The sequence below is a fragment of the Cnephaeus nilssonii genome (genome assembly GCF_951640355.1).
Source record: "Cnephaeus nilssonii genome assembly, chromosome: 6".
In the NCBI taxonomy this organism is placed as follows: domain Eukaryota; kingdom Metazoa; phylum Chordata; class Mammalia; order Chiroptera; family Vespertilionidae; genus Cnephaeus; species Cnephaeus nilssonii.
The window spans coordinates 94730921-94746443 of record NC_137077.1 but is presented as its reverse complement, the minus strand read 5'-3'; the positions used below and the strand labels follow the sequence as shown (position 1 = coordinate 94746443).

General features: G+C 38.7%; 1 protein-coding gene across 5 annotated transcripts in view; it reads right to left on the bottom strand.

Moving 5' to 3' along the window:
* Nucleotides 1-15523, bottom strand: part of CDK8 (cyclin dependent kinase 8) — a 161803-nt gene that overhangs the window by 19828 nt on the left and 126452 nt on the right. For all 5 annotated transcript variants that reach the window (XM_079773472.1, XM_079773473.1, XM_079773471.1 and 2 more), the window contains 2 exons: nucleotides 10136-10193; nucleotides 7508-7639 (listed from right to left, as the gene is read on the bottom strand). In XM_079773472.1, the coding sequence (XP_079629598.1) occupies nucleotides 7508-7639; nucleotides 10136-10193 (190 nt within the window). The remainder of the gene's footprint in view (nucleotides 1-7507; nucleotides 7640-10135; nucleotides 10194-15523) is intronic.

The following is a 15523-nucleotide window of genomic DNA, read 5'->3' as shown; positions in this document are numbered from 1 at the left end:
ATGGGACACAGCAAAAGCAGTCCTGAGAGGGAAGTTCATAGCTCTACAAGCCTACTGCAAAAAACAAGAAACAATGATAATAAATTACCTAACCCTACAACTCAAAGAATTAGAAAGACAACACAATGAAAGAAAATTAAAGGCCAATATCCCTCATGAACATAGATGCCAAAATCCTCAACAAAATTCTAGCAAATCGGCTCCAGCAGTACATTAGAAAGATCATACACCATGACCAAGTAGAATTTATCCCAGAAATGCAAGGATGGTACAATATCTGCAAATCAATAAACGTGATACATCACATAAACAAATTGAGAGATAAAAATCACATAGTCATATCAATTGATGCAGAAAAAGCATTTGACAAAATCCAACACCCTTTCTTGATAAAGACCCTCAGCAAGGTGGGAATAGAAGATTCATACCTCAACATAATAAAGGCCATATATGAAAAACCCACAGCTAACATCATACTCAATGGGCAAAAACTAAAACCATTTCTCCTAAGAACAGGAACAAGACAGGGATGCCCACTCTCACCACACCCGTTTGACACAGTACTGGAAGTATTAGCCATTGCAATTACACAAGAAGGAGCAATAAAAGGCATCCAAATTGGAAAAGAAGTAAAGCTGTCCTTATTTGCAGATGACATGATATTGTACATAAAAAACCCGAAAGACTCCATCAAAAAACTAACAGACTTAATAAATGAATTTGGCAATGTAGCAGGATAAAAATTAACGCCAAGAAATCTATGGCATTTCTATACACCAATAGTGAACTTACAGAAAGACAGACTAAAAAAGCAATCCCATTTACGATTGCACCAAAAGAATTAAGATACCTATGAATAAACTTAACTAAGGTGGTAAAAGACCTATATGCGGAAAACTACAGGACACTGAAAAAAGAGATAGAAGAAGACGTAAACAGATGGAAGAACATACCATGTTCATGGATTGGTAGAATCAACATCATTAAAATGTCCACACTACCCAAAGCAATCTATAGATTCAATGCACTCCCCATTAAAATATCAACGGCATATTTCACAGACCTAGAAAGAACTCCCCAAAAATTCATCTGGAATAAAAAAAGACCCCAAACAGCCACAGCAATCCTGAGAAAGAAGAACAAAGTAGGTGGGATCTCAATACCAGATTTCAAGCTGTATTACAAAGCCACTGTTCTCAAAACAGCCTGGTACTGGCACAAGAACAGACATATAGACCAATGGAATAGAATAGAGAACCCAGATATCGACCCAAACCACTATGCTCAATTAATATTTGACAAAGGAGGCATGAACATACAATGGAGTTAAGACAGTCTCTTCAATAAATGGTGTTGGGAAAATTGGACAGATACATGCAAAAAAATGAAACTAGGCCACCAACTTATACCATACACAAAAATAAACTCAAAATGGATAAAAGACTTAAACATAAGATGGGAAACCATAAAAATACTAGAGGAATCCACAGGCAGCAAAATCTCAGACATATGCCAAAAGAACTTGTTCACCGATACTGCCCCTAGGGCAATGGAAACTAGGGAGAAAATAAACAAATGGGACTACATCAAAATAAAAAGCTTTTGCACAGCAAAGGAAATCATCAACAAAACAACAAGAAAGCACACTGTATGGGAGAACATATTTGCAAATGCTATCACTGATAAAGGTTTAATCTCCAACATCTACAGGCAGCTTATACAACTTAATAAAAGGAAGATAAATGATCCAATAAAAAAATGGGCAACAGACCTAAATAGAAAGAAGACAGAAGGAAGGCCAAGAGACATATGAAAACATGCTCAAAGTCACTAATAATCCGAGATGTAAATCAAAACGACAATGCGGTACCATCTCACACCTGTCAGAATGGCTATCATCAACAAATCAACAAACGACAAGTGTTGGCGAGGATGCGGAGGAAAAGGAACCCTTGTGCACTGCTGGTGGAAAAGCAGACTGGTGTAGCCACTGTGGAGAACAGTATGGAGTTTCCTCAAAAAACTAAAAATGCAACTCCCATTTGACCCAGTCATCCCACTTCTAGGAATATATCCCAAGAAACTAGAAACACCAATCAGAAAGGATATATGCACCCCTATGTTCATAGCAGCACAATTCACCATAGCTAAGATTTGGAAACAGCCTAAATGGCCATCAGCAGATGTGTGGATTAGAAAACTGTGGTACATCTACACAATGGAATACTATGCTGCGGTAAAAAAGAAGGAATTCTTACCATTTGCAGCAGCATGGATGGATCTGGAGAGCATTATGTTAAGTGAAATAAGCCAGGCAATGAAAGAAAAATACCACATGATCTCACTCATTTATGGAAAATAAAGAACATTATAATCTGATAAACAAAAAGCTACAGAGGCAGTAAAGCATCGAACAGACTGTCAAATTACAGCGGGAAGGCTGGGGAATGTTGGGGAGGGGGGGGAAGAGATCAACCAAAGGACTTGTATGCATGCAAATAAGCACAACCAATGGATACAAGACACTGCGGAGGGCGGGGGGGGGGGGGGTGTGAGGATATGCGACAGGGTGTATGGGAGGCTGGGGGAAGGTCAATGGGGAAAAAAGGAGATATATGTACTACTATATGTAATACTTTAAACAATAAAAAAAAGTAAAAAAAATAATGTTTTAATCAATAGGTGTACAAGCTTCTAGCTTAATAAAAGTGTCAATTCTCATTCTCCCTATGTTATTGTATACTTCCCATTTAATAGAATACTACATAATCAGCAGGCATTCAGTTATTTGACCACAAAAATCTGAGCTTGAAAATCCATAATTTAGTAAAACTTGAGATGCCTTTACTATTAGTAAAGTAAAAATTAATAATCCCTTTTCAGCCTCTCCACAAAGTCAATCAAAGTAAAACTCCAGATGCTCAAAATGATTTTAACTTTGTCCAGGGAGTACAATGTTTACAACCTATTATTTCCTGTCTTTGATGTAATGATTCAGCTTACAGTTCTGAACAATGGAATAGATGACCACAGCACTAAAATCTGTCTGTAATAGAAAGCGGGAACATAGTAGTTGGATGTTCAGATTTTTTCCCTATGCTCTTTTGCTGTTTCTTATTAGTCTTTAGTTTAAAATAATCCACCAAACTCCACTAGCAGACTTAACTCTTTAAATGATGCCAAAGGTGTTTATGTATAAATTCAACCACACAGGTTCATCTACCAACTGCTCACACTGCAAGTATTTGACAGGGAAGTCAATCTGCTACGGAAGTTCTTGGTACATAGCTTTCACTGTGTTGTGGGGAACCTGTTGATTACTTTAATGGACTCTTAGGCTACCTGTATAGGTGAAGGGAAGAATGGGATTGTGTGGGAGAGACCAAAATCAAGGAAGAAATTTCATTTTTTACTCCTTTATTCTATTTTTTAAAACTTACATGAAAAATAGTTTATGTGTAATTTCTCTCTCAAACAAAAAATAAAGATACCAATATAACTTTATTTGTGCTAATGTTTTGATACAAGATTGTTCTTGGCCAAGTGAGGTGGACACGAGGTGGGGAGCACCATTGCAGAGGGGCTGTCACTGACCTGAGTTTCAACCCAAGTTAGTAACCTTTGTGATCTCCCTATCTCAGAAGGCAGTCGTTTTTACCTAAAGTCATAGAGCTTTCAGAGTTGATGGGGATCTAAGAGATGAGTTAGGTTAAATTCTCATTTTGCCTAAACACACACACTCTCCAGAGTGACAGAGTTAAGGCTACAAGTCAGGTTGCTAGTCTTTGTTACTTTTATTTAAAGATGACAAAATTATTTTATACATATATTCATACTATTTTCTCAACTGGACATCCCTTAAACTACATAATTTGCATCATTTTGGTTTCTCTTAAGTTTTCAAAAGTTTAAGTTATTCAATAAATTTTAATGTTGGTGAAAAGAAGAGGGAAAAGCTATGAAGATAGGCATTCTCTTTCCCAAATTACAAAGTCATTTGACTAAAGGAATCTACCTCACTGCTGATAGTTTGCTTTATGACAAAGAGCCCTTGCATTAAAGCTGTTGGATTGTAGAATTAGTGAATATCAGGCTATACAAATCTTAATGTTCACAGTAAAATATAAGTTTACTAAGAAAAAAGAAAAATATAATAATGAACCAAAGTCACAAGCTTCTGTGATAGTACATTTTTTAAAAATTGTATTTATTGATAGATTTTAGGGAGAGAGAAAAAGAGGGAGGGAGGGAGGGAGGGAGGGAGGGAGGGAGGGAGGGAGGAGAGATTTGTTGTTTCACTTATTTATGCATTTATTGGTTGCTTCCCATATGTTCCCTGCCCTAGGATCGAACCTGAGACCTTGGCATATCAGGATGACGCTCTAACCAACTGAGCTACCTGACTAGGGCCAATAGTATATTTCTTAATTTATTTAAGTGATTTCAAAGCCTCAAGTTTTCAGTTAATAGCAGCTAACACTAGGTAATAACTTTCTATTTGTATGGTCTATTAACATGTCTTACCAAAAGTAACACTATTTTGAAATATTCATTTTCTAGGTGGAAAAAATAGCTATGGATCATATTAGTTTATATGCTTTTAAGTACATTTAGAATGTACTTGTAAAAAAGATAACCAAATGTGTGTTTAGGTAATTATATGTAACTCAAAAACAGAACTACCTTCAATAATCTTTACCTTTCCTTCTGACTTTTTAAAATATATGCATTTTATTTTGGAATTATTTTAGATATGTAGAAAACTCACAAAGATAGTTGAGAAATCCCATATCAAGCTGACTTAACTTTATCTACCTTTATTTTTCTACAAAATAAAATGTGATCTCAATGCTGGCATGAAGAGTAGTGAACATAAAGATTTTTTGAGAAAAGACATGTTGGATTCAAGATTGATATGGGGAAATGATCACAGTATTTCTCCTTTTACCTTTTTGAGTATACATTGAAATGGCAACAAAGTAATAAAGATACAAACCCACAGTAATGAGAAGAACAGGAGGAGACCCCAGGGACAAGATTCATTCACTTACTCAACAGAGTACTAAGTACTAAGTACTACTATGTGCCATAGAGGCTCTAGCCTATAATTGGAGAACAGTTAGGACAGGTCGATCTGTTTTAGTGGATTTTAGGCACTGTTTGATGCTATCAAGATAGTAAGACAGAACTCTGATGAGGAAGGGAGGGTGGTTACTTTAGACTGTGATCAAGGGAGTTCTCTGTGAAGAGGCAGTATTTTGACTAAGATCTGAATGAAAAGAAGAGACTGGCCATGTGAAGATCTGATCTAGGCAGACATATATAAAAATATTTCTGGGACATGAAAGGCAGACGTAACCATACAGAGAAGGATCTAGAACACAATATTATTGTTAAGTAGGAAGCAGTATTGTCCTGCACAACTCTGGGAGATTTTGTACTTCGAAAACCAACTACAACAAGTCTGTACATATTTGCGATTTGCAATTGGGAATCCAAATATATATATATATATATATATATATATATATATATATATATATATATATATATATATATATTTTTTAATTGATTTCAGAGAGGAAGGGAGAGGGAGAGATAGAAACATCAATGATGAGAGAGAATCACGGATCAGCTGCCTCCTGAACACCCCCTACTGGGGATTGAGCCCACAACCTGGGCATGTGCCCTTGACTGAAATCGAACCCGGGACCCTTCAGTCCGCAGGCTGACGCTCTATCTACTGAGCCAAACTGGCTAGGGCGGGAATCCAAGTATATGGAGGGCCACCAATTTATATGCTGAATTTTTATTGTTTGGGTGGTTGTTGCTCCAACACCTGTGTTGTTCAAGGGTCAACTGTATTTTTTTTTCTTTTTCTGTTTTTAATAACAATGTGGGATTGTCAACGAGTCCTCCTGGATCTTATCCACTGACTAGTCTCACCACCATTTGAATGGTACACGGAGCATGCAGCTAAGGTACAGCATTCAGCATGGAATCCTTTTAAATGATTTCCCTCTAACATCAACTTGCTTCCCTCCCAAACATTACATCTTCCAGCCATACTAACTACTCCTATCCTCCATTCACACAACACACCTGAAGGTTTCCAAGTGGTTCCTCTTGCCCGGAATGCCTTTTCCTCTCTACCATCCTGGCGATATCAAATCCACCCTTTGAACAAACCTGTACAATATAAGAAGTCTAACATCTGTCTACACTTAGTTTAGGAGAGAAAGAAATAGGGATATAGGAAATGAACTTCAGATCGAATGTGTCTATCAAGTAGCCAGCAGATCACTGTGAAATATCAGGATGAGAAATCCTGTTTTGTTTTAAGAAAGATAAAAACCCCAGGCAATATACCAATAAATGAGAAGAAGGTTGGCATGAGACATTTCATTAGCAACACTGATGCTAGAAGACAATGGAAGAGCATCATCAAATTCTGAAGGAGAATTATTTTGCACCTAGACAAATAATTTTGCACTTTGACAAATTGTCAAGTATGATAAAGGCATTTTTCAGAAATACAAGAATTAGAAAATTTACCTCTAAGATACCCTTTTAAAGGCTGTTACTTGAGAATATGCTGTAGTGAAATAAGGAATGAAATAATGAAATCCAGAAAGAAATATACCCAACCCATAGGAATTAAAAAAGAAAGAAAGAAAGAAAGAAAAAGCCAGGATGAAACACAATCCATAATAGAGCAAAACATAGAAAAGTTCAGGATGGAGTTATCCAAGAAAAGAAAGGTAGGTTTAATATCATATACAGAACAAGTTAAGTAACCAGTAAAAACACACAATAAAGGCAAAAAGAGGCAAAGCACATAAACCTGTGGTAAAAGGACTATGGTAGCTGAACACTGAATCTATTACAATATCCGATCTAAGTTAAACCATGGGAATTATGACTTGCAAACAGAAATTAAAGGCTGAAATAATCAACAAAGTGATATTACTAATGATATTACTAATATAGCTTCTAAAATGAGAGGTAGGTGGGGGAGAAGTATAAAAGCACTAATTTCCTCATCCGTCATAATAGGGAGGTGACCAATACTATAAAAATTTTAAAGTGAATTAAGATATTCTAGATTACTACTTTTAAAAATATTTTTTCCCTTAACTTTAAGGGAATCTTTTAGGAACTAATATTTGAAAAAAATAATTGTCTGAAGTTCAATGACTTAGACATTTTGTTGTGCTTATTTCTCCTTTCAAGTAAAATTTAAAATACTTTTTACTTAGAATGCATAGTATGATCTCATATTATTTAAAATGTTTTTAATATCTATTTATCTATCAGAGAGGTAGTCTGGAATGATAGACCCCTAATGCCAATGATGATATTTCTAGGTAGTATAATTTTAGGTTAGTTTTTGCTCTTACTTTTATAATTTTCTGTTTCTTAATTAAAAAATATATAGATATACTTATATTTTACAACAATAAAGTCAATTTGAAAACATCACAGAATCTTAATTAGTTCTACTCACCAATAGCTTTGGTATAATGTCTTGCTCCAAGAAGTAATTCTGGAGCTCGGTACCAGAATGTTACGACTACTGGATCCAAATCTGCTAAAGGCTTCAAAGGTGAATTAAATAATCGGGCAAAGCCCATATCAGCTGTAAAAAAAAACAAAAACAAAAAACAAACAAACAAAAAACCCAAAGAAGAACGTTAAGTAAATAGATTTTAACAAATTTAATTGATTACTCTAATTTTATCACTGTTATTTAGTAAGATATGAAAATGTGCTGAATTCTGGGAGATAAAAACACAAAACCTAAAGGTAAAACAAGTCTGAGATCTTCATTCTTTGCAAACTATTGTCACTCACTCTTCACCTAGGTTAGAGACATGCTGTGCTGCCAGAGGTCAAGGGTGACCCCACTGCTCTAGACAGCTTTCTTCCTATCTGCCACACCACCATTGGGGACAGGATTGTTAAGCCACATTTCCATTCTTTGCATTGGTCAAAAGCACTGAGAAATGAGATTGGAGTAAGGCTTTCCATCATTGCATCAATAAGTCTGTTCACTGGTGTAATCAAAAGTTGACTATACAGTATGTTAACACCACTATTTCTCCCTATTTATTTGGGTTGAATTTTACTAACCTAAGAGTCCCAGTATTTTGTTAAGCTGGAAAAGACTTTAAAGTCGTATAGTTCAATTAATCACCTTCTTTTCCAAATGACAACACTGAGGTTAGAAGAAATTAAGTGATTTGACAAATGCCATCACTCATATCTGAGCTGGAGCTGTGGTGAGATACAGTTCATGGTACTTAACATGGTTTAATATGTAGTGTAGTTATTGAGGCATGGCTGTTTATCCTACAACAGTGTAATCCTGTTAAAGGCAAAAATTGCATCTTTTTCATTTCTCTATTCTTTTTAGTATCAAGTATGGTGTCATTACACATAGCTTTTGGCAAATACATGCTGAATAAAAAATCACTACCATACCACCAATTCAAAAATTTCAAGATTCATCCACCATTTGTTAAGTTTGTTCTAATATATATTTTTAATGAAGTAGATCCTAGTCTAATCTAGTTAATTATGGAGGTTTAAAAAACAAAGACATTTGGCAAAGAATTAAAACCATGAGTCAGCTTACTAAGTACTGGTTTATAGAAGACTGTTTATTTCTTCTTAAATGTGAATGCTTTTAAGCCATTAGTGCCCTCCTCCCCAAACCTGCCAACATGATATACATTACACAGAAATATACTCCCAAACTAGATTACCTTAGTATATGTTTCCCCCAAATTTTACAGTAAAGAACACATCTGTCACTACTATTTGGGTCTTTTACATTTTGCATGCTTTGAATTTATATTTTAATTTGGTGCCCTAAACTGGATTGGACAAAATTCTTTAAAAGCACAGGTTAGGACTTAACATCATTTGATGACAATACTAACAGGGCCTGGTTCTCTAGGGAAATCAATGACTAGGAGTACTTTGAGGTGCATCAAATATTATCACTACTAAAAAGTTTGCAAGGTTTATATCATAAAAGTGTATATTTGAGTCTAATTAAAAGCAGAAAGTGAGATTTGGGGAATTTATAGAGGAGGAGAGGGAAGAAGAGTTAGTAACACCTATGTTTTTCTTTGTTGGAGAAGTGGTACAAATCAGCTTATAATTCTTATTCATATTAAATCATGCAATCAGAAATTACTATTTAGCTTTGTTAAATGGTTCCACAAACCTGCTGCCTTTAAATTCATCCAATTCAGTTACAACATTTCTACCCACACACAAAACAAACTAAATGTGACAAACACAACTTAGAAATGACAATGAAAAAACCCAATTAGGATAAATTAATTTAATTCTATCCTTATAAATTATTAAAAATGGGTAAAATTTTGTTTGGATATATTTTTAAAAAGCTATTAAAAACATGCCAAAGTACAGAATGCTCATTAATTTTTCTTTTTTACCATTAGGCAAAGGCCTGCTACAAGACAAGGCTTGTTAGAACTTACGGTTCTGTATCTATCTGGCCTCAGTGGTTTTCCTGGTTTGTAATTCCTAATCTAGATGGGGTCAACAGAAGCATATGTTCTGATCTAATCTGGTTCAGGTGAACAGACCTGATGGTTTAATTATCAGTATGCTGTATGCCCTTGGGACTAAAGGTGAGGCTGCCGGTCTAACATAAATAGAAGCCACTCACCTCTACTAAGCATTCTTTTTTTTTTTTTTTAGAAGTATTTTCTTCATTTTTTCATTTTATTTTTATTTTAAAATTATTTTTTCTTTTTTTCTTTATTGATTAAGGTATTACATATGTGTCCTTATACCCCCTTTGCCTGCCCCCCTCCCCTCCACTCAACTACAAGCTATTTTTAATGAAGGTAAAAGTTTTTAAAAAGCTTGCATGGCTTATTTTATAATCAGACACTTCAGTCTCTAAAGATTGTTTGACACCTTTAAGAGTGTGAAACACTTTTCACTTTTAATGTATACTCTTTAAAAATGGCTTCAATCATATGGAGGTACATGAATATAGTCATATTATTAAAGCAAAAATTAGAAGTGATACAGCTGCCTACAAAAGTCTTAAAAGAGTTCTACACTGTGACTTATCAAAGATATAACATACCAATTTTTACTCTTCCTCGCTCAGGACCTTCACCCATAACTAAAATATTAGCAGGTTTCTGTGGAAACAAAATAGTGTGTGTTTTTTTCAGTAGACAGTAGTGGTTTCTTTCAAATAGACAATATGCCAATATAACACAAATCCACCTTTTAAAATATCTCATCTACTCAAAAATTAAGATCAAATACAGAAACTCACCAAAAAACGTTATGTGCACATATGCAAAGCAATATACAATCTTAATGAAGGCCCAAATGTGGCAGTGCTTCTCTCCATGCACACCTAAGGCTTTTTCTGGCCCTTTTATCAGTCTGTTTTCACAACTGTGGATCATCTGGCTAAGTTATGATGTTGTGGTTCCTTTCAACTCTTTCAATTATATAAAACACCCTGCAACTTTACAAAGTAATAAAATTTCAAAGATGATTTAATACTAAATAGCAAATTAACTGTAGGGAAGGAGCTACCTGATACCCTTTTTTGGAAAGAGTAGGGTATGTATCTGTTTCAACAAAAAAAGTATAGTGAAATCAATTTAATAAAGTCTTTTCTAAATGAGTTAGTGAAGTAAGAGGAATTTTCCATGACCTGAACAGTATTGAGGTTTTTATTTTTAAATAAAAAAGGAAGCTAAAGTTTTAAAGTGAGATTGTACAGGAGTAATATATTAAACAGATTTAACTCTCTAAAAATATAAAGTATTAACTGTCATCTAAAATCTGTTCTAATGGTATGTACTATCTATAATAATAAAAGCGTAATATGCTAATTACACCGGATGTCCTTCCGGAGGAAGCCGGGACTGTGAGGGAAGCCTGGGTCCCGGGTGCCTGCTGGCAGCTGAAGGGAAGCCCGGGTCCTGGGTGCCAGAGGGAAGCCAGTGCCAGCAGCTGGGGGAAGGAAGGCCTACACTTGCATGAATTTCGTGCATCGGGCCTCTAGTACTAACATAAAAGGCTTGGTCCCCTCTTCAAGAAGGAGGACAAGGGGAAGATGGAAGAAAAGGGAGGGGCACAGAGGCAGGGGGAGGAGAGGGGAAGAAAGAAGCAATCCCCACACCTTACTCATCCTGCTATACTAATTCTACCAGTCTGCTAAGTAAACGTGAAACTAGATTAAAATGCCTTTTGATTATTGATCAAAGCAACCTTAAAATCAAATTGGAGATTTCTGGTGATAACTAGTTCAAAGTGAAGGCTGTTTTTAGTGATAACTAGTTCACAGGCTTCCTTAACCTACTTAGTGATAGCCCCTGTACTATTAAGGATAAAATGTAACTTATAGTATATTATCCTATTAACTACTAAGATCAAAATTATTTTTTATCACCAGCAAAAATAAAAGATACTGCTGAAGTAATAACACACATTTCAGAGGTTAAAAATTCCTACATTTTTTAAGGTGTGGAGACTAGGCACCAGAGAGATTAAATGACTTGCCTTAAGTATAAACAACAAGACTCTGGGGGAACAACATAATTTACCCCATCTCGGAACAGTCTAGAGCTCCCTTCCCAAAAATATATTTCTGAAAGTAACTTTATGTAGTGAGTTTTTAAATTAATATGTATTACTGCAGTAACAATGATGTTTTATTCAAGAAAAAGTTTTCAAAACCTGTCATCACTACACACACAAACACACTCCTGACCACTGAGTAACTGGCTAAGTACCAAAAGGAAGTACGCACTAACAATATCCCCTGTTAGCTACATGCTTTTGTGCACTGTTAATGGATCAACACTGGTTTAGTCTCTGCAAAGACTCAGAGCTCAGCCTACTTCAAAATGAAACCAGGTCTCTGAGACTTATACAAAATGTTGAAGGCAGAGGGGAGCTTTACAGGAGGAATAAGGCAGTATTTCTATTTGGCTGATGGGAAAGGCTTGCTCTCAACTTACAATGGGGATTTAGGGGGGTACTTTCATGTTTGCTAGAACTGTCTTCTCATGGGCAGGACCTCCTAAACATCTCTTAAACACAGTCCCTACTCCTTAACCCTATTTTGATTCTCTTCCATCAAGTCCATCTTCCCTAGTGATGCCAGATTATCTTTTTAAAAGACAAAGCTGATCATGTCATTCCCTTACTTAAACTCTTCCACAGTAACATAAAAAATTATTACAAGACTGGAGGCCCGGTGCATGAAATTCGTGCACAGGAGAGGGGGAGGTGTCCCTCAGCCCAGCCTGCACCCTCTCCAATCTGGGACCCCTCGAGGGATGTCCGACTGCCCGTTTAGACCCGATCCCAGTAGAATCAGGCCTAAACGGGCAGTCGGACATCCCTCTCACAATCTAGGACTGCTGGCTCCCAACTGCTCGCCTGCCTGCCTTCCTGATTGCCCCTAACTGCTTCTGCCTGCCAGCCTGATCACCCCCTAACCACTCCCCTGCCAGCCTGATTAATGCCTAACTGCTCCCCTGCCAACCTGTTTGCCCCTAACTGCCCTCCCCTGCAGGCCTGGTCACCCCTAACTGCCCTCACCTGCAGGCCTGGTCACCCCTAACTGCCCTCCCCTGCTGGCCTGATCGCCCACAACTGCCCTCCCTTGCAGGCCTGGTCCCTCCCAACTGCCCTCCCCTGCTGGCCATCTTGTGGCAGCCATCTTGTGTCCACATGGGGGCAGCCATCTTGTGTGTTGGAGTGATGGTCAATTTGCATATTACTCTTTTATTAGATAGGATAGAGGCCTGGTGCATGGGTGGGGGCTGGCTGGTTTGCCCTGAAGGGTGTCCCGGATCAGGGTGGAGGTTCCCTTGGGGCGTGGGGCGGCCTGGGCGAGGAGCCTGTGGTGGTTTGCAGGCCGGCCACACCCCCAAGCGACCCAAGCGGAGGTCCTGGTATCTGGGATTTATTTATCTTCTATAATTGAAACTTTGTAGTCTTGAGTGGAGGCCAAGGCAGGCCAGGGCTGCAGAAGCTTGGCTTCCTCCATTGCTGGGGGCAACTCAAGCCTCCTGTTCTCTCCAGCTCCGTGGGCTGCTGCCATTTTTGTTGGGATTTATTTATCTTCTATAATTGAAACTTTGTAGCCTTGAGTGGAGGCCTGGGCCAGCCAGGGTGTGCGGAAAGCTTGGCTTCCTCCATTGCCGGGGAAACCCAAGCCTCCTGCTCGCTCCGTGGCTGCAGCCATCTTGGTTGGGTTAATTTGCATACTCGCTCCTGATTGGCTGGTGGGCGTGGCTTGTGGGTGTAGTGGAGTGGTGGTTAATTTGCATATTACTCTTTTATTAGATAGGATTAGGGGAAAAGAGCAGAACACAAAGTGATACATAAACTATTATAACTGTTTTTACAAAGTGCTCAGTAGGACTAGAACAAAAACCACACAGAGGTATGGATGAACCTTTTCAAAAATGTCTTTGAATGCTTTTGCTATGCTTTATTATTATTACTAAAATGTTATTTCAACTTTAATTGGTCTCTCACCAATTGTGAACAAAATCCAAAGTCCTTGAGGGGATGCAAGGTACCAGTAAATTCATTCCCACAAATTTCTGCAGCCTTGTATTCCACCACTTCACACTGTCCAGCCACATGTATATTTTCTGTGTTCTGTGACTCAACTTTTCACAACTTTATCATTGCTATCCCATTATTTCTGCCCCCAAAGACCCTTCCTTTATGATACTTGGAAAAACCTGATTCTTTTTTCCCTTTAAAGACATAAATAATACATGAATACATTCTGACTATAATCAATTCAAAATATAAAGTCACATACAGTTAAAAGTTAAAGACCCTTTTGCCACCATAACTACTTCACCACACCCCAAATCCCACTCCCTTGTCCAAAGGATACAAGTTAACTGATTTGCTGTGATAGATTTTTCTACCACTAGAATCCTCAATCCTAAAATATTATCTCCAAATCTGGCAAAAGCACAAGTATACATGGGCATCTCTCTCCTACTTCTATTTGGATTAGTCATTCAGCAGCTGAGCCCAGAACTGAGAAGTCCTGGGATGGAAGTTATTGGTCAGCCTGCTACTGGGCAAAGAGGAACAAAATCCCTCTCTTGTTCTTCATTTTATTCTAGACTTACTGGACTGGTCCAGTTCCAAACTTGGATCTGAGAATTGGTGGGGAGTAAACAGATTCTTTGTCAAGGTCTGGCCTAGTATTAGGGTTTAAGTCCAAAGTTCTAGTTAATGAAAAATTAACTTACTAGGCAACTCACTGCCTACTGTATGAATGGAAGCAGGTCTTCAAAGCCATATCTACTTCTACTTAAAAGTATCTCTGCCTAAAAATGCAAATTAAAACCACAATGAGTTATTACCACACACTATCAGAATTGGTATCATCAATAACTCCACAAACAAGTGTTAGTGAGAATGTGGAGAAAAGGGAACCCTCGTGCACTATTGCTGGGAATGCAGACTGGTGCAGCTACTATGGAAAACAGTATAGAGGGTCCTCAAAAAAAATAAAAACGAAACTGCCTTACATGACCCAGCAATTCCACTCTTGGGTATATATCCAAAGAAATCCAAAACACTAAATCAAAAGAATATATGCTCTCTTATCTTCATTGCAGCATTATTTACAACTAGAGGCCCGGTGCACGAAATTCATGCATGGGGGGTGGGGGAGGGAGTGTCCCTCAGCCCAGCCTGCATCCTCTCCAATCTGGGACCCCTCAAGGGATGTCCGACTGCCTGTTTAGGCCCGATCCCGGTAGGATCGGGCCTAAACAGGCAGTCGGACATCCCTCTCACAATTCAGGACTGCTGGCTCACAACTGCTCCCCTGCCAGCCTGATTGCCCCTACCTGCCCTCCCCTGCTGGCCTGGTCACCCCTAAATGCCCTCCCCTGAAGGCCTGGTCACCCCTAACCGCCCTCCCCTTCAGGCCTGGTCCCCCCCAACTGCTCTCCCCTGCAGGCCTGGGTCCCCCCCAACTGCCCTTCCCTGCAGGCCCAGTCGCCCCCAACTTCCCTCCTCTGCCGGCCTGGTCACCCCTAACTGCCCTCCCCTGCAGGCTTGATCACTCCCAACTGCCCTCCCTTGCAGGCCTGGTCCTTCCCAACTGCCCTCCCCTGCTGGCCTGATCGCCCACAACTGCCCTCCCTTGAAGACCTGGTCCCTCCAACTGCCCTCCCCTGCTGGCCTGGTCCCCCCCAAATGCTCTCCCCTGCAGGCCCGGTCGCCCCCAACTTCCCTCCTCTGCTGGCCTGGTCACCCCTAACAGCCCTCCCCTGCAGGCTTGATCACCCCCAACTGCCATCCCTTGCAGACCTGGTCCCTCCCAACTGCCCTCCCCTGCTGGCCACCTTGTGGTGGCCATCTTGTGTCCACATGGGGGCAGCCATCTTTGACCACATGGGGGCATCCATCTTGTGTGTTGGAGTGATGGTCAATTTGCATATTATGCTTTTATTAG